The 20,046-nt window shown below is 28.6% G+C and overlaps 1 protein-coding gene across 3 annotated transcripts; it reads left to right on the top strand.

Moving 5' to 3' along the window:
* The first annotated feature begins 2,565 nt into the window (after positions 1 to 2,565).
* LOC111686955 (synaptic functional regulator FMR1) lies at positions 2,566 to 19,338 on the top strand. Of its 3 annotated transcripts, none has more exons than XM_023449349.2 (12): positions 2,566 to 2,720; positions 3,934 to 4,819; positions 7,038 to 7,087; positions 12,805 to 13,122; positions 13,217 to 13,382; positions 15,751 to 15,818; positions 15,977 to 16,277; positions 16,348 to 16,479; positions 16,542 to 16,782; positions 16,859 to 17,077; positions 18,095 to 18,166; positions 18,483 to 19,338. In XM_023449349.2, the coding sequence occupies exons 2-12, from the start codon at positions 4,769 to 4,771 to the stop codon at positions 18,938 to 18,940; spliced, it is 2,076 nt and encodes a 691-aa protein (XP_023305117.2). In that variant the 5' UTR covers positions 2,566 to 2,720; positions 3,934 to 4,768; the 3' UTR covers positions 18,941 to 19,338. The 3 variants fall into 3 exon arrangements, with proteins under 3 accessions (XP_023305117.2, XP_023305119.2, XP_023305116.2); XM_023449351.2 differs by having other exon boundaries at positions 2,567 to 2,720; positions 3,931 to 4,819; positions 15,977 to 16,274; XM_023449348.2 differs by having other exon boundaries at positions 2,567 to 2,720; positions 3,931 to 4,819.
* Positions 19,339 to 20,046: the final 708 nt, after the last annotated feature.

Below are 20,046 nucleotides of genomic sequence, written 5' to 3'. Positions count from 1 at the left end.
TTGGACATGTAAATAGACTAATGATTTCACAATTATCATTACTAAACTATATATGGTCGTAACTAAGTAATATTTTAAATTAATACCACCAGTAAGTATTGTAAATATAAAACAATCTAAAATATTAGAAAATAAAGAAACAATAAAAATGTAACAGCAATTTGGGTAAATAAGTCACTGCATTCAATCATAAATAAATAAAAGTCTTGTCCAACTCACAACTATCATCTTATATTTGTTGCATTTTAATCAAAAACAAGTCAGATTTCTACATTCGGCTGTGCCGGATCTTATATACCCTTCACTAAGTATGTTTTAAAAAACAGTTTCTATTTATTTTGTATCTCTGCACACATGTCACACATAACATACAAACAAACAAATATAAACTGTAGCAGAAAGAAATATTAACCATTGCACTGTACTACCACTGTCAAACTGTATTACCACCCTCAAACAAATATGAGCTGTATTTATCTCCTTGTTGTTGTTTTTATGCTTTTTTTATGGACCGATTTTGCTGATTTTCAATAGGAAACTTCTCGAAAGCATGTATGACAGAATTATTGAAGATTTGGATCTCGAAGATATCTGGAGTCTTCAGAAAATTGAATTCAACAGACAGTCAGACGGACATGGCTTAATCGACTCCGCTATATATATAAGGATCCAGAATATATATACTTTATAGGGTCGGAAAATTATATTATAGAAATTACAAACGGAATGACAAACTTATATATACCCTTCTCACGAAGGTGAAGGGTATATAAATGTAATAAATTTATGACTTTTAGTTTTTCCCATATTTACTATATATTTACAAATCAATCTGGTCAACAAATCTAAAGCACATTCTGACAGTTTGAAGAACCAATGACAGCAGATAAACACGATTAGATTCTTGTGGAAAAGTAACTTTAAAATATATACACATGTATGTATGTACATTAGGATGGTTCCAAAATTTGCCTGTCGAAATTTAAAATTTGGGTCTTTCGAAAAAAATATTTCTTAAATTGATTGAATTTTGAAAAATAAAAAAACATAAAACTAATTTCTTTAAAAAACATCTATGCCAAAATATTGGAAAAGAAATTTTTTTCCAAAAAAATATATTAAATTATAAAAATTTTTAAACTAACCTCTCAAAGTCCTTTCAAATGATATATAAAATTTCATCCTTTGATTCAGATAAAACAAATATTGACCACAGCAGAAGGAATGAATCAGGCTTTTTTATTTTCCTATCCAAACAACCAGGGCTGATCTAATGTACATACATACGTAAATATGTACATATGTATGTAATGAAAATGTTGTATTAAATTGCATGCAACTACAACTATACGAATAATTTCAATAATAACAAAGTGCATTAGTACTATATATTAACAAGTTTATTTGTTAATTACATTTACTACATTGTGGATGATTTGTGGTAGATAAAATTCTATCAAAACGTGTGCAAGGTTGTGTTTTAAAGTAACTACTGTTAATTTGTCAAATTGTTTCCTTTAACTCTAACTACAAAGAACAATATTTTGTCCTTGAGAAATATAATTTCTAATTGCAAGGTGACAATGTTAATTTCTTTCAAATTTGTAATATGTATTTTATATAAATAATTATTTTTTGTTTTTTAATATTTGTAAAATTAAAATGTCAAATTATAACTCTCATCCCTAGTACATCTGCTGTATTAGAAACAAATCTATTCATTTTTTTAATTGTATAGTCATATTTTTAAATAAATTTACAGAAAGAAAAATAACGTTAATTTTAATATAAATTATTTGATGCTGACAATACTAAACCATTCAAGCGCCACTGTTGCCAGCTTAAATTTTATCATTATTTATGTTTTATTACAGCATTGCCAGTTTCAAACACAAAGAGTAAAAAAGAAAATTTTTGTCGTTTTAGTGATTTTTATTACATTGTATCAATATAATGAATTGTTTAATATTGCAAAACTTGTTATTGCTAAATTAAGGCAAAATATTATATATACTTAAAATTGTCAGTTAAGACAATTGCATATGTTATATTGTCAGATGGATAGAATTCAGAAAAGCATTGTTTTACAATGTTTTTTTTTGGCAACATTGCAAGACAAAAATTGTATGTTATTACTGTTGTTGATATTTTCTAAAAAATTGTGGGAAAACATTGTAAGATCCGTCAATCGTGTATACGGTAGCTTTAGCAATTTTATTTTAGATCTGACAGCTTAGCTTAATAAATTATATTGGTTTAATTAATTTTCGTGAACATTTATATATAACAAAAAATTTTTGCTAATACTTAAATGACTGGCAATATACTGAAATAATACCACAAAAAAATGAGTTTTTTAAATATCATCAATTTTATTGATACATTTAATTTTTTATTTAAGCTTTGTAGTCAACATGCTGACGGGGTATTTCAACAAAATCCTTACCATAAGGAATATACATATTTGTGTGTCGAACTCAGCAAAAATTACTTGGTTGAGAAAAAAAAAAATCAGAATTTAATGAAAAAGGTGTGCCAAGTTTGTTTAAAAATTTCAAAACTTGGTATCACTGTAACCATAAATGTGAAGTACGTGAATTTTTTCAAGCAGGGAAGTGAGAAAAACTGCAACGCGAATAAAAAATACGTTTTTACACAAATTTTAAGCAAATAAATTGAATAAAATAAACGAAATTCCATAGATAAACTAACAGCTAATAGTGAGTGCATAAATTCTTAACAAAATTACAAATATTTAATGCTAAAAAATTAAAGAAAAAATTTTGCAAATGAGAATTTTTTCTTCTACTTCTGTTGGGAAAAAAAAGACGGCGGAACGACAAGAAGAACAAGCCTTGGGCGGCGAATGAAAATAAACGTTGAGGAATAATAAAAGGGAAAGAAAAAGAATTATAAAAGAGTTGAAAGACTCTTTCTAAATTACAAAAAATACAAGAAAAAAAATATGAAAAAATTGATAATTCAAGAATATTCGTTTATTTTGTTGAGTGCTTTTTTTAACATAAAAATCAAAGTGGAAGTGATGCAAACAAATTCTATCTATTGACGTAAATACTGAAATAGAATTTTGACATAAAAATAAATTTTGCTTTTTTGCTTGTTTTAAAAGAAACTTGTGAAATGTAGCGGCGTTTTTTTTTTGCTTTTTTTGGAAAAAACTAAAGAATTTGCAAAAAAAAAAAACCAAAGACAAATAAGAATTTAAAAACTAAAGCAAAAATACCAATTGGAATGAAGTAATAAATGAGAGTGAATGTAAAAGGAAAAAAATAGTAAAAAAGAGAGAAATTAGAGATGAGTAAAAAATACTAGATACTAGCAGCGCTGCCGACTTTGACGTGAAATCATCATTTTGGCGTTTTTCTTGTGGATTTATTTTTAAATGTTTTAGACAAACTTGTTTATTTTAGCATGTTGCATATTGTTCCATTATATTTTACTAAATTTGTGTCCTCAAAAATCACTTTCTAATGATTATTTCTTAGAATTTCGATTTTAGTGTTACGTTTCTTAGCAATAAGCAGAAGTTATGGTTTTGTGTGGCACTTCAAAAGAATCTCCTTTTAAGTGCGATCTTCGCATTACTGCTTCTAATCATCTTAACTTCTGATGCCTTGTTTTCCAAATTAAAACTTTTTCTCAATATAATTTTAAATTCTAAATTAGTTCATCTTACCATTTAAAAATTATAATTATATAAGTTTTTCTTTTTATGCATTATTTCCAATTTGTATTTAAAAAAGTCAATTGACAACACCATTCATTAACGTGAACGTTAGCAGAGCAGCGCGTAATCTGCAGATTAGGTTTTTCATTAAAATTTTAGACATAAAAATAAATTAACAAGCAAAAGTAATAAAATAATGTTTATAATTTACAATATTTTTTCAAATTATCCTTTCATTTTAGCAGCAGTAAATAAAGAATTTACTGCAAAAACAAAAGAAAAACCAACAACTAAGTGAAAAAGGGAACTCCAAAAAAAAAAATAAAAAACTACAAGCAGCAGCCAGCACTAGCAACCAAATCATCATCTTCATCGAGCAAAAAAGAGCAGACAAAATATTTATTTTCTACGACCACAATAAAAGACTGAACCCAATCTTACAACAAAAAATCTCTCTACTCCACCACTCCAACTGAAATAAAAAAAAAGAAAACAACTAAACAATAACAACAAACATCTAGTGGATTTTGTTTCAAAACATTATTACCACCAACTAACAATCACTATACTCAGCTAAATCGTTCAAAAAATAAATAAATAAACAATAAATATAAATTTATTTATTTTATCGTCCATCCATTCATTATTCGCTTTTTGGTTAAAAAAAATAAAAATCAAAACGAAATCGGGGGATTTCCGTAATAATATTGTTACATTAGAACAAACGTTATAACCTCAAATTATAGTTTAACTTTTTGTTTTGGATTTTGATTTTTGAGAGTATTTTACTACAACGAAAGATCAAAATATTATCTTCATTGTGAGCACCAACCACAAGCAACCAACATTGTTGAAGTCATTTTTACAACACTCTGTCTGTCATCATCAAGATCATCATCACACAACCAACCTTTTCTACCTCTTGCGTTTTTAATTTTAAACAATTATCATCATTATCGACGTCGTCGTCAACTTATAGTACGTGAATCCAAATTGTTTTAGTTATCGGCAGAAGCATCATCATTATCCACTAAAACTCCTTTCGTTGGGTTTTTTATTGTTTTATCCATCCAAATCAATATGGATGATTTATTGGTCGAAGTTCGACTCGATAATGGCGCCTACTATAAGGTAAGTTTTGTGTACTTGTTTAGTGCTAGCTTTATTTTTTTTTTAATATTATACTATGTATATATTTTTTACAATTTTATTTTAATTTATTTTTCTGGTGGGGTGGTGGTAATTTTTATTGTTGTCTTTACACACAAATACGTTAGTCTGCTAACGTCTGCGTTAGTTGTTAGATTTTGGTTTTAGAACAGGTTCGTAACTGAAACTTTTAAAGAGGGGTTTACATAGTGTTGATATAAGTCTTTTTGATGTGATTGTTCAGTTTTAGTTTCATTTAGTTCAGTTCTTTAGTTCAGTTCTTTAGTTCAGTTCTAGCTCAGTTCTAGTTCAGTTCTAGTTTAGTTCTAGTTTAGTTCTAGTTCAGTTCTAGTTCAGTTCTAGTTCAGTTCTAGTTCAGTTCTAGTTCAGTTCTAGTTCAGTTCTAATTCAGTTCTAGTTCATTTGTAGTTCAGTTCTAGTTCAGTTTTAGTTCTGTTCTAGTTCAGTTCTAGTTCAGTTCTAGTTCAGTTCTAGTTCAGTTCTAGTTCAGTTCTAGTTCAGTTCTAGTTCAGTTCTAGTTCAGTTCTAGTTCAGTTCTAGTTCAGTTCTAGTTCAGTTCTAGTTCAGTTCTAGTTCAGTTCTAGTTCAGTTCTAGTTCAGTTCTAGTTCAGTTCTAGTTCAGTTCTAGTTCTGTTCTAGTTCAGTTCTAGTTCAGCTCTAATTCAGTATTAGTACAGTTCTAGTTCAGTTCAGTTTTACTAAATAAAGAGTGTTAGAGATTTCTTATTTATAATTTAAGTTTGTCCTTTTCATGCCCAAAATATTCAATTGTCTATATCAGCAGATATAGAAATATATTAAGATTTGTGCCCAACTATTACAAGTTTAGAAGCAGTCCCATTATGACACCTACATATATGGATCAAAGTGTCGACCTAACGAATTGTGTCTATAGTAGATAATATGGCAAATCAACACGTGTGATGTCTGTGTAAAGTCAGACAAGTCTAACACAAAAAAGAGTTCGACTATATTTTTTATAGATTATTTTAGATTATTACCTACGTATTGAACTTCATCCAGTTTAACGCATATTTGAAGGCCGTCATTGAATATAATAGAAAGAAACTAAAAACTGGGGCAAATAAAAGCTTTCGAAGGCAACCGAAATTAACGACTAAAATATCTAAATGCGAAAAAATTTCAATATCGAAGTTACCACCCACAATATTAAACCCTTTTCATTTTCTACGACTCTGTAATTGTATGTCATCATTGCTAAATCGCAAGCGACTGCTCTGTCGCCGTCACTCATGTATGCTATTATGAACTTTGCGTATTCTATTTGTAACCTTTCAGCTGTTTTTATATTTTTTCTCTATTTCTCTCAATTAGATTTTTCATTAGTTTTAGCATTTTGCGGTTTTTGTTTATCATTGTGTATTTTTTTTATTAAAAACTTATTTTACTCCTCTTGTCTGTTTGTCTATCTTTGATGTGTCTTATTTTTAGATTCTAAACTAATTTACAATTTTAGGCTGCACATTAGTTTTCAACAACAACTAATATACAAAAATAAACTAAAGAAAACTACAATACAATAGACAAACTAACAAAACACTCCAACCAACCAATCACACACGTATCCAATTAACAATTTTATTTTATTTTAATTTATTGGTTTTTGTTTATTTTTAATTGCAACATTCGTTGTGTTTTATTTCAATATTTTTGCATTGATTTTCGCTTTCAATGAAGAAAATCTTAGCAAAAAGAAAATAAAAAATTAAACAATCAATAAGTATTGCTATAAAAGAAACAAACAAATAAACAAATTGTAAAAATAAAATATTCTTGACAAAAAATACACACAAAAATGTGTAATTTGTATGATATTTAATGAGTATTCAATAATGCACATGACTTCTATTAATAGTGAATTGTACCTCATTCATTTTTTTTTTTTGTTTTTGAGATCACATAATATTTTTCTAGTTTTCTATTTTGATTTTTAATAAGAAATGAAATTATAATTATAATTTTGTCATGTTTCTGTATGTGCAGTCTATTTAACACATAATGTTACTCATTATCTATATTTCAATTATAAATAATGAATATATTTTCATTCTAATGTTTATTTTTCTTTCCTTCTTAGATATTCAATATTTTTGTCTGTTTATTCGTTTTTCATTAAATTTTTAAATTTGTTTTTCTTTTATTTCATACTATTTTTCAGGGTATGGTTACAGCTGTTTATGACGATGGTGTCTATTGTGAAGTTGATGGGTAAGTTTGTGATTTTTTTTTTTTTCATTTTATTGTTTATTTAATAAGTTAAGTTTTAAATAGAGTTCTAATCTCTAGTCAACCATAACACAAAAATAAGAAATTATGTAGGTCGATTTTATGCTGTAATAAGAAATTTTAACAATAGAATCTATTATAATTTATTTTTAGTTTTACATATTTCTAAAGGTTCAAACCTATCAAATATTTGACAAAAAAGACGTAACCACCACTTTTTGTAAAATAAATTTTTGATTCTGTATGATCTTTGTAATTGCAAATAATAAAGACATTCTAATATGATGTCGTTAGATATATAATGGTTTTGTGAAAATAAATATAATTTAAAGGAAATCAAAATTTGATTCTTTCTCAAATATTTTTGATAGGTGTGAACGTAGCTTTATATCAAATGTTATTAGTTAATTTTTCAGCAAATATTAAGTTGATCCTTGATCAATTATTGCTCATGTCCAATTGCCCAAAATAGTGCTTTTAGTATCTGACTATGTATTCCAATAAAAATGGAATTTTAGGAAAAACAATTCCACTTCGCTTCAATGCCTTACGATTGTGTATAGTCTACATAACGATCATAGCTATATTTTTGTAGTTAGTTTGAAAGGAGGTTTTATGTTTGTTACCTCCAAATAACAGAAATGCAACAAGGCTATTATCGTTCCGGTTTTGCGCTCTCACAGGCTGGAAACGAACTCACGACCTTTAATCTAACAGAATAAGGGCGGGTTTTTTTCTACTCATTTAAACTAGGCTTAATTTGCTGTAACATTAAACTCGGAACAAATTTAGGCGGTGTTTAACCGATAATTGTATTTTTCAGTTATGGATTTAAGTACAGTTAATTTGGTTAGTATTGCCAACTTTTACCTTAAATACATAAACAATAAACAGCTGTTTTTTGCAAATAATAGTTTTGTAAAATGAAAAAATTTAAATAAACATTTAAAACAATAATAATATTGACAAAACAAATCAAAAAATTGCAATTCACTGAAAATATTAAGTTTTTGTTCTTTCGAAAACATTAACTTATTGTATTTGTTAATTATGTTTTCTTACTTATAACTTAAAGTTAAAATTATAAAAAATACAAATGATATTGCAAAGATCTTGTTTTAACTTCTGTATTCGCACAATACCACATGTACATACATGTCGAAAAATTGAGGTCAAGCACCGCATATAGTCGAGGAAACCCTGCGGCTTAAAACAAGCTTACTGCTTCCGCATGGCCCTAATGGAAGTAGTCAAAATCCACATTATACTTGTATTACGTTCTAGTGATCAACTTCACTTCTGCAATCGTTCCCCAGACAATTGGATCTCCGCTCTGGAACGACCCGATTCTCAATCGGCCAAAGATTGTCAACTCAGCAACAGCTATATTAACCGGAAGTTTTTTCACCAGTGAAAAACATACAGTGACAACCAACCTGTTACAACAAAAACGATTTCATACAATTGATTTATAATCTAATCTTGTAGAAATAGCACATTTGCCGGGATCTGCAGAGTCACCGATCTAGATTGCATTCTGAATAGCCATACCCTATAAAAGTCGAACATTAGTAGCAATTTAAATCTTCTCCCACTTCCTGGTGTCTTCTTCGTTTCTTTAGCAAGATTCTGGCTAAACCAATAGTTTTATTATTGCTTTGCTGTCGATCTTTGGCTATGTATCCTAAGACCCTATGCTGTGTGTTTAAAATTTTTGAAAATCAATCTATAACAATGGCAAATCCCACGATAATTGGTCTCCGCTTCGGATCGATCCGATTCTCAATCGGCCAAAGATTGTCAACTAAAAAACAGCTGTATCAACCAAAAGTTTTTTCCCCAGGGAAGAACATCCAGTCTCAGCCAATCTGTTACAACAAGAAATCTGAGGATTTACTTCGAAGTCTTTCTTAAACTCCGATTAATTTTGTTTTTTAAATCCCTAATAAATAAACATTTGACTATAAATATGAGGAATTAGAGAATCATTTTTAAATTTCAAAATAAATTAGCTGTGTTCCTTTACTTGTCATGTTTGCAGTTTTATACCAGAAATTGTAAAAGAGAACAAAATTGAGAAATTATACTTTTTACAAGTACATACAAAAATTAATTCTTTTTAGCTAGAAAAGTTCTGAAACAAAGCTATTAATTTTATCAAACCCTCAAACAAAATAATAATTACAACTTTCTCAATTAACAAATTACTTTTTATAACAAAAACAAATTCTATAAACTCTTGAAGAAATTCCATAAACATATTTTTAATTTCCCACATTAATTAAAACAAAATCGATTTTCTATAAAATATATAATGTATATGAATAAGTTAGAATAAAATTTATTATGCTATTTCTTTCTCCATAACTATAAATTTAGTTTCTACTTTTGTACACGGAGGATGCATAATTTTAATTTATTAAGGCCGCCACGTCTGACTCTCTTGATTATAGCACTCATATTTCAAAAATTTTAATTTAATAACGCCAAGTGTTAGGCGTAATATAAAATTAATTTTCTTTTTAGGATGTTTGTTGTTTGTCTCTTGTCATGCCTAGTTTCCATTTTATTTATTTATGTTTTCATAATTGGAATGTTTTTTTTCTTTTGATTTTAGAAAGAAATTATTAGAGTGACCAATAGAGATTGGTAATTAGATTGTGAAAAATATTAACATTTTAAAAATTTATACAATTTTCGAAAATATTCCCAGAATTGTTAATATTAACAATTCTAGGAATGATTTTATGTTAATTTTTATATAAAAAATGGCATACTATAGAAGACAATGTCTTTTACTGTCAATTTTATTATTTAAGATGTGGCCTCTGGTGGGTTAGGTTAGGTTATCACAGGTAGACGATTTCGGCTTTACTTGGGTTCATGTTGATCCCTTCGTTAAAATACCTGTAAGAAAAGAGAGATAGGGAAAGAGTGAAGAACAAAGATAGAGAATGAGAGGATGGTAGTAAGTTTGTTGAGAAATGAGGAAAACCCAGGCCAGCTGCCGTGGATGAATAGTATGAGTAGTAGTTTCACATCCATTTTGACAAATTTATGAACTCTAGAAGACGTTCTAAAATTCGGATAGAATACCAAAATAGGCCGATCCAAGCGATCGAGAACGGTTCTCCGCCAAAGCCGGACAATCGCAGAGAAGATGAGTAATAAAAAAAAACTACTACAGTAATCGTTGAACGGGAGACCAATGCGTCTAGCATTGTTACCAAATTTACAATGGACAGTGAAAACCGATATCAGCCTACTTAGCTGCGGCTCAGAAGATATTTAGTTGTGGTGGGTTAGTTGTTAGTGTTCTTGTCTGGTAGACCAGAGGTGTGGATTCGATTCCTAACTGCTTCACTATTTAATGAGAGCACAATAAGCCGTAACTAATTAACTAACTAACCAACTAATATTTGAATTAGAAATGGGCGGCAAGCAATAGAGGGCGTGATACCTCCTTCGTGAATTAAATACAAAATTAGTATTTCTAAAAATCCTCAAATTTTGCATGAATAACACTGAATTCATATAAAAATTTGGGAAACGTTTATTTTGGAAAGTGAGTAAATAATTTTCAATAACTGTCAAAGGAACAGCATGATATCCTTATCAGACATTGGGTTTATGTCATCCTGTTGTAAATGGTATTTGCAAAAAAATATTGAATTTAAAGGTTTATATTGCCTTAATTTTTTTGTAACAAAATGAAAAATTGCAGAAGGAAATAAGAACAATTTTTACCCTCTGGGACTGACATATAGTCTGACAGGCACCAAAATAAACAAAAATAGGTTTCAAAAAGATATCTTGTATATAAGCTTCTGTAAAATGGTGTCTATCAGACACCAAGTCAGTAAAATATTTATAAAAAAATCCACGTCAGTCCTAAAGAGTTAAATTAAAACTAATTTACTAGTTTGATCGGTAGCAACTGCAGCTTGGAAGAAAAAAATCACACCTAAGTTCCAGAAAAAGCTCGTAAACATCGATCTAACGCAATTAAGTAGAAAGCAATTGGAATAAGGACTACGTTACAATTCCCATATTCTATTTCTTCCAAACTTGCAAAGATCTTAATATTTTGTGCAATATTATAAATAACAAGTCTAATTTTACATAAGAACTAGGGTTCTATAAATCGACTTTCGAATAATCGAGCAATCGACTTTTTGTCGAAAAAAGTCGAAGTCGACTATTTTGTTCCAAAAAAGTCGATAACTCGACTATCGTCTGTGAAAAATGTCGAAAAGTCTGAAAGTCGATAAAAGTCGAAAAAGGTCAATAAGTCGAAAAGTCGAAAAAAGTCGGAAAAAGTCGAAAAGACGAAAAAAGTAAAAAAAGTCGGTAAAAGTCGAAAACTCGAAAATTGTAGAAACAAGTCAAAAATAGTCGAAAATTTTAAAACAAGTGGAAAAAACGTCAAAAACTCTAAAATAGTCGGAAAAACTCGAAAAAAGTAAAAAATAGTCGGAAAAAAGTCGAAAATAGTCAAAAAGTTTTTTGACTACTTTTTTTTCGTTTCAACTATAGAACCCTAATAAGAACATATTACATACTTATAATCAATTTGGTCACCTTTGTATAATTTTTTTTATTTAATTTCAATTTCATTTACAAATACTCAAAAGTTATAATTTTTATCTTTAAATAAAAAATCCCAAAATAATTGTTTGTATACGAATGCAGAACTGTATACTTGCATTTGTTTTTACACAGCGATAAAAATACAGCAATATTGAAAATTGTTTGTACTGTCTCTCTCGGGGTGTTAAAAAACGTTTAAGTTTCTGTGTGTATTTATGGCGCCATAGACTTCTCAGTAGCAAGTAGTAATTGTCTTAATAAATTGCTAAATAAATTTAGTAGATAAAATTCTTAAACTATAACACAACAACTAAAATTAAATTAATAATAATAGTAGTATTTAATGCATAATCAAAAGTCTTGTTTTAAAAATAAAAGTAAACGTTTATATATTTAATACAAATTTATTTTGTATTTGTGTTTTTTTGTTTTCAAATAATAAAATAAGATTTCCGCATATTCTTAGTTTAGGCTGTTTGCTTGAAACATTATTTTTTTTCAACGCTACGCTATTAAAATGTTGTCAATATACTTAAGCAAAAAATAAAAAATTAGCAACAGAAATAAAAACTGAAACATTTTTGGCTTTATGCCATTAGCGACTACCTCACCAGCACGATCCATCTATTTTAGTTGCTCTAAAATTTTGTTTATAGCATTAAAAACGAAAAATACTCAATGTCTAAATTCACATGTATACATCACAAGTGAATTCTTGTAAATAAATCTTTATATGACTAGAGAGAGTGTGAATGGGTTATGGGATGCATCATGTTAGCCCCACATACTACATGCATTTATACATATATATTCATACGTAAAAACATTTATAGTAATGTACATTTGTTTGTATGTTAATGACGCTATTTCAGTTTAGCTATAGAGGAATGCTAAAACACCTGTCTTTAAGATTTATGTTTTTTTGTCTTTGTACATATTTCTTTTTTGTTGTTTTTTTTTTCTTTTCGTTGTTGTGACAGCCGCCCGAGATTTCGTCAAGTTCTTTAACTTTTTTTTATTAATTTATACCAATTAAATGTGTTTTATTAACACTCTTCTTTATTGCATTTTTAATCTTGTGTATATTTTTGTCTGTTTCCTTTAAACAGCTGTCCAGAAGTTCAAAAATATCCCTTTGCAAATGTACGCTTTCCACCGGATGAACAACCCGAGCCACCTACTTTTGAAGAAGGCATGGAAGTTGAAGTATTCACCCGTTCGACAGAGCGTGAAGTGTGCGGCTGGTGGACTGCTTCAATTAAAATGTTAAAGGCTGAAATTTGTGCTGTGGCTTATATTGGCTTTGAGACACCCTACACTGAAATTGTAGAACTTAAACGTTTACGTGCAAAAAATCTCAATCCGCCAATTACGCCAAAAACTTTCTTTCAATTTACGATACCCGTACCCGAGGAATTGCGTGCTGAGTAAGTACCCAAAATTAAAATGATTAATAGATTTTTATAGTGAAATTTATTTAATTTGTTTTTTATTTCTTTCTTTCTATTTAATTAAATGTAGAGCACAAAAAGATGGCATTCATAAGGAATTTCAACGTACCATAAACGCTGGCGTTTGTGTTTATAGTCCTGATTTGAATGCTTTAGTTGTGATTTCCAAATGGGATGTGACTAATAAACGCGCCAGTATGCTTAAAGATATGCATTTTCGTAATTTATCACAAAAAGTGAGTTTCATTTTTTGTTATTTTTATTATTTTATTGTATTCATTGAGTGTGTTTGACATGATAAATGAATTTGAGGTTTTAGGGAAAATGAGAAAGATGTATTTAGATTTTTAATGAATTTTTTTAATATTATATAACTGGTATGAGTGTTAGCAAAATTGATAGAATTGTACTTTTTTCTGTACAATTCGATCTTCAAAAGTTTGATTATTGTTTTGTTATAGACTAGTCCCCATCTATCCTATAGAATAGCTTGATGTCTTGACTAATAGAGAAATTTTTAAAGAATATTAAGGGCCCAATTAACAACACCAGCATGATGGCACAATCAAGTGCACAGGCCGATTGAAAGTTTATGGGATTGTGGTGCGATTGTGCCAACTGATTGTGTGATATCAAATATGCTCACGGGTCAGTTTCATTGCTTGCGGTAAACAAAATAGGTCAGTCAGTTCTTTGTAATGTTCGCAACGATCTTTACATAACAAAATTTCCAAAAATTTAAATATTGTACAAGCATGCTGGTGTCCATGTATGGTTCGAGGATGAAAGCACAATCAAATTATTGTGTCAGCAAGCTGGTGTTGAGCCCTTTACATAATGGGCTCTTTCAATCTAAAAAAAAATTTAATTCATAATGAATCTTTAAAATATTGTAAAAAAAAATATTATAAAATTTTGAATTTCATTAGAATTTTGAATTTTTAGTGAAATTTTGATTTTGAAGTTTAAATATTTTTAATAAATTTCGTTTTTTTTTTAGAAAAAAATTTCATAATTCTAGTAAAATTTCATATTGTTTTGAAAATATTACGAATTTTTGATGGAATTTTTCTTTTTTTGTGATTTTTAATAATTCTATTTTTTTTTTTTTTTTTTTTGCTATTTTTAGTGAAATTTCGTAATTTTAGTAAAATTTCTATGAATTTTTCTAAATTTTGAAGCTAAATTTCGATTCTTTTTAAATACTAGTTTATGAAATTTCTTAACTCTTGTGAAGTTTACAATCCTTTTATATCCATATATAAGTCTGTTATTTCGTTTGTAACTTTCACAATATAACTTTCCGACCCTAAAATGTTTGTTGTTATTTTTTGGGTATTTCGTTTGTATGCTTATTGCGTTGGGTATTTTGTTTTTATATCCTTCACCTTCGTGAGTTCAGTTTGTCATTCCGTTTGTAATTTCTATAATATGTTTCCATATAAAGTATATATTCTGGATCCTCATAGATAGCGGAGTCGATTAAGCCATATCCGTCTATCTGTATGTTTGTTGATATCAGTTTTTAGAGAACCTCAGATATCGGTGAAATCCGACTTTTATAAATGCTCAAACAGAAATTAAAAAAAAAAAAAAAAAACAAAATACATAATCATAAGGTAAATTTTGTTATTGTATGATTGTTTATAAAAACAATGCAGAGCAAAGGCAGAGCAAGAGTAGCAGAGTGAGTGCTGCACTAATGTGTTGAAGTGTTAATGAAATTAAGCTTAAGTGAAAACCCATAAAAGGGAACTTTTTGGTACTTTTTCGTTTTTCAAAAGGTACATGAAATTATGTATGTAAAACCCGGTTTAGGGGAGAACACATAAAAGGGGACTTTTTGGTACTTATTTGTTTTTAAAAAGGTACTTTATGAATTTTCTTTAATATTGAACCTCAAAACATTAAATTAAGTATGTAGAGCCCGGATTAGGTAAGAACCCATAAAAAGGGGTCTTTTTGGTACTTTTTCGCTATACAAAAGGTACTTTTCGTATTTTCTATAATATTGAACCCAGGCACATAAAATTAAGTATTTAGAGCCCGTATGAATTCAAGTTTCTAGTGAAGTTTGAATTTTTTGATAAATTTTTATTGAAATTTTATATTTTTCATCATTCTTTGTAATTCAAAGAAATTTTAAAATTTAAGTCTAATTTCAATCTTTTAGAGTTTTTAGTAAAATTTTGCAATTATAGTCAAGTTTAAATTTGTTTTGTAAAACTTCGATTTACTCTAAAAATCTTTCAAGTTTTGAGTGAAATTTCAATTCTCTAATAAAATGTTAAGTTTGATTTATTTCAAATTTTTCATGTAATGTTGTACTCAATAGGGAAAATAAACATTTGTAGTGAAAAATCTAATTTCTGATTATAATTATTATTGTATTATTTCTTAAATTAATTTTATTACTAAAACATTGATTTTCATTTACATACTTGCTCTGCTTCAAATTTTTCATGTAATGTTGTACTCAATAGGGAAAATAAACATTTATAGTGAAAAATCTAATTTCTGATTATAATTATTATTGTATTATTTCTTAAATTAATTTTATTACTAAAACATTGATTTTCATTTACATATTTGCTCTGCTAAAAGGTTATGCTTTTAAAACGTACTGAAGAGGCTGCACGTCAATTGGAATCAACTAAACTACTTAACCGTGGGTGAGTGTATCAAAAGTCGGTGTATACTTTAATATATAAAAATTAATAAAAAAAATATTTTTCATAAAAATTCACAACTTCCAAACAATTAAACTAACTATTCACTCTCAATTTTAAAACGCGCACAACACCCCCACCATTTTTGTTTATACTTATAGATATACTGATGAATTTCATGTACGTGAAGATTTAATGGGTTTAGCAATTGGTTCACATGGTGCCAACATACAAGCAGCCCGTCTACTCGACGGTGTTACTAATATTGAATTGGAAGAGAAATCGTGTACTTTTAAAATAACCGGCGAATCAAAGGAAGCGGTACAGAGAGCAAGAGCTATGCTAGAATACGCTGAGGAATTCTTTCAGGTTCCCAGAGAATTGGTTGGTAAGGTTATTGGCAAAAATGGTCGTATTATACAAGAGATTGTCGATAAGAGTGGTGTTTTTCGAATTAAGGTGGTAATTATTCAGAACTTATAAACGGAATTGGTTTGAAATTCAATTCAATTTCTCACAATAATAATTTTAGATCGCTGGCGATGATGAACCCGATGTTAGTATATTACGCGAGCCAGGACATGTGCCATTTGTGTTCATTGGTACCGTTGAAAGTATTTCAAATGCCAAAGTATTATTGGAATATCACTTGGCTCATTTAAAGGTATTTTCGATTTATTACAAAATCTTAAATCATATCATTCTAAAGACAATTCTTCGTTTTAGGAAGTGGAACAATTGCGCCAAGAAAAATTAGAAATCGATCAACAACTGCGAGCCATACAGGAGTCATCAATGGGTTCTGTGCAAAATTTTCCTTCATCACGTCGTTCTGAACGCGGTTATAGCAGTGATATTGAATCGGTACGCTCAAGTCGTGGTGGTCCACGTGGCAGAGGACGAGGACGCGGCGGCGGTGGTAATGGTGGTGGTGGCGGCGGTGGTGGTAATCAACGTTATAATCAAGGTATTTTTAGTTTTTTTTTACAATTTTTATTTTTTGAAAGATAGAAAATAATAAAATATTTGTTTTTTTTTCATAGGTCGTCGTGGTGACGATGATGATTATAATTCCCGCGGTGATCATCGTTATGATCGCAATGATCGTAGCAGTGCTGGCGGCGGCGGTGGTTATCGTGGCGAACGTCGTGGTGGCCAAAGGCGTAATAATCGCAATAGCGAACAAAATGGCAGGGATCATCAGTACTATAGTCATAATGATAATGTACAGGAAGTTCGTGAGCAAAGCAGCGTGGAAAGAGGTAGTAATTTTATTTTATATTTTTAAATCTATTATTACAATCTCGATTATAATCGAGAATAAAGTTGGATTATAGAGTAGAGAGTATAATGTAGTATTAACTATAGACTAGGTTTTAATCTCAACTATAGAATAGATTATAGTCTCGACAATAGACCTGACGATAAGCTCTACTATAGGTTATTGTATAGAATAGATTATAGTTCCGACTATAGACTAGACTATAGTCCTGATTAAAGAATAGACTATAGTCCTGACTAAAGACTAGACTGTAGCCTTGACTATAGTCCAGTCTATAGTCTAGACTATAGTCCAGTCTATAGTCTAGTCTATAGTACAGTCTATAGTCTAGTCTATTGTCTAGTCTAAAGTCTAGTCTAGTCTAAAGTCTAGTCTATAATCTAGTCTATAGTCTAGTATAAAGTCTAGTCTATAGTCTAGTATATAGTCTAGTCTATAGTTTAGTCTAGTCAATAGTCTAGTCTATAGACTAGACTACAGACTAGATTATAGACTAGACTATAGACTAGACTATAGACTAGACTATAGACTGGACTAATTCTATTCTATATTTCAGACTAGACTATAGACTAAACTTTATATTCAAATCTGTTGTCTAATCTAAAGTCTATAGTCTAGTCTAAAGTTTAGTCTATAGTCTAATCTGAACTATAGAATAGATTAAAGTCTTGACTATAATATTGACTTCAGACTAGATTGTAGTCTTGACTATAGATTTAAAAATAGTCTTGTCTATTGTCTAGTCTTGACTATAGACTTGACTATGGAGTCTTGAGTATACTATAGACCAGACTCTTCATTAAATAGTAGACTTGACTACAGATTAAACTGTAGTAAATATAGTCTATTATATTTATACTAAACTAGACTACATTTTACTAAACTAGACCAACTATAGACTAGTCAGTCTACAAAGTGATGATTCCCCACCGCGGTAGAATACTCTTTTTTAACTACAAAATTTTAAATGTTTTTGTTTGATTTTTTATACTTTTAGCTGAAAGTAATTCATCATATGAAGGCAGCTCTCGAAGACGTAGAAGGCAAAAAAGCAACGCCTCTCATAATAGTGAGTATGATGTCATGATTCGATTTATAAGTTTATTAATTTAATTATTATATTAATATTGTGTTGCATAGTAACAATTATGAATTAAAAAGAAATAACATGAAATTGTTAATAAATTTTATTAAAAGCTTAAATTTGAAATAAATACAGAAATTAGCTTGTGCTTAATTTTCATTAAACAAATTTGCACAATTTAATTATAATAATTATAATTATTTACATAAATCATGACATACATAATTACAAATGATTTTCTTTGACAAATTAGTCATTTAAAAATATAAAAACTTATAATTGGTTTCATTTAATATTACAGCAAATGGTGGAGTGGCCACTAACAAATCCCAGCAAAATAGTAAACCGCCACAACATAATGCTGATAAAAATAGTGGTGTAGGCGGCGGCGGTAGCAGTGGCGGTGCTGTTGGTGGTGTTGTTGGTTCTTCTGGTAATGCTAGCGATAGATCAAAACAGAGTCTAAACAATAATAATAACAACAATAGCAGCAACAATAAAGAAGCCAATAGTGTTGCACAAAACAAAGGTGAACAACAGCAGGGTTTTGTGGCATCACAGCAGCAACAGCAGCAGCAGCCACAACACAATCAACCGCCAAAAGCCAGACGTAATAATAAAAATCGCAATCAACAACAACAACAAAATCATGCAAATGATCATCAACAACAAAAGCAACCACCACAACAACAGCCACAGCAGTCGCAACAGCAGCATACACAGGATAAAAAGGAAACTTTAGTGAATGGAACTTCCTAATTTACCGTTAAAGGGTAAAATGAAAAACAAAAAAGAAATAAAAAAACTGAAAATATATTCAAATAACAACCTCCCTCCACATACATACACACACACCAAACACTCATACGAAAACACGTACTCTCAACATAAAAACACACACCCACACACTATCATTTAAATCATAAAGAAATTATAATTTGTTTCTCTCTCCTTAATTACTTTAACAAAAACACCAACAACAAATATACTACTTATATAAAAAATAATAATAATAATTTTTCTTTTTGAATGGACTTCTGTTCCTTTTTTTATTCATCCTAAAGCATTCTTTCTCCTTGTTGAAATAAAACTTTATAATGAGCAAACAAGAAAACCCACAGAAATGTTAATAATAAAACAAAACAGTAAAGGAGTAATAAAATATGAAACACACACTAAAAATTTAAATAAAACAAAAAAAGAAAACAATTTCTGTTTTATTTTTGTTTTAAGGCAAATTGCTAGAATTTGCAAAAAATAAAATAAAAGAAAAATATAAAAATATTTAATAAATATACGAAAAATAAATTAAAATTAAATGAAGAATTTTATAAAATCCTTATATATATACATACAATATAATAAATAATTTTATGAAGAAAACATCAAATTAAATTTATAATAGTAAACTCATTAAAATAAACATATTATTAAAAAATAATAATAATATAAAATAAATAAAACAGGAAAATACCTAAAAAAAAACAAGAAATTAACTTACAAAATATTAATAATTTAAACAGAAAAATAATAAAAAATTTAACTAAAAAGTTAAGATTAAAAAAAACTTAAAAAAGAAACAGGAAATGAATGCAACTGAAATAAGAAATTAATAAAACAATTATTAATTAACAAAACAAAACAAAAAATAAGAAAAAGTTTTACTAGTAATTAAAAAACTAAAAAAAAATCAGCACTTAATTTGATAAACAAAAAAAAAAAAAAGAATTAAAATAAAATAAAAATATAAAAGTAATTTAAAATATAATAATATAAAAAACAAAAATAAAAACAAATGTTAACTAACAACATTACTAATTTAAGTTTTATGTAAAAAAAAAAATTATATATAAACTTTCATCTCT

Source organism: Lucilia cuprina, chromosome 4 (genome assembly GCF_022045245.1).
Source record: "Lucilia cuprina isolate Lc7/37 chromosome 4, ASM2204524v1, whole genome shotgun sequence".
NCBI lineage: Eukaryota > Metazoa > Arthropoda > Insecta > Diptera > Calliphoridae > Lucilia > Lucilia cuprina.
The sequence above is the reverse complement of the archived record's forward strand: the minus strand, read 5'-3'. Positions and strand labels throughout refer to the sequence as shown.

What these genes read in the sequence shown, in the direction of transcription:
- LOC111686955 (XM_023449349.2), top strand. Translation starts at nt 4,769, where the DNA reads ATGGATGATTTATTGGTCGAAGTTCGACTCGATAATGGCGCCTACTAT. An exon ending in TTCGTAATTTATCACAAAAA is followed by an intron (nt 13,383 to 15,750) that starts GTGAGTTTCATT and finishes CTCTGCTAAAAG; the next exon opens with GTTATGCTTTTAAAACGTAC. An exon ending in AAGCAACGCCTCTCATAATA is followed by an intron (nt 18,167 to 18,482) that starts GTGAGTATGATG and finishes TTAATATTACAG; the next exon opens with CAAATGGTGGAGTGGCCACT.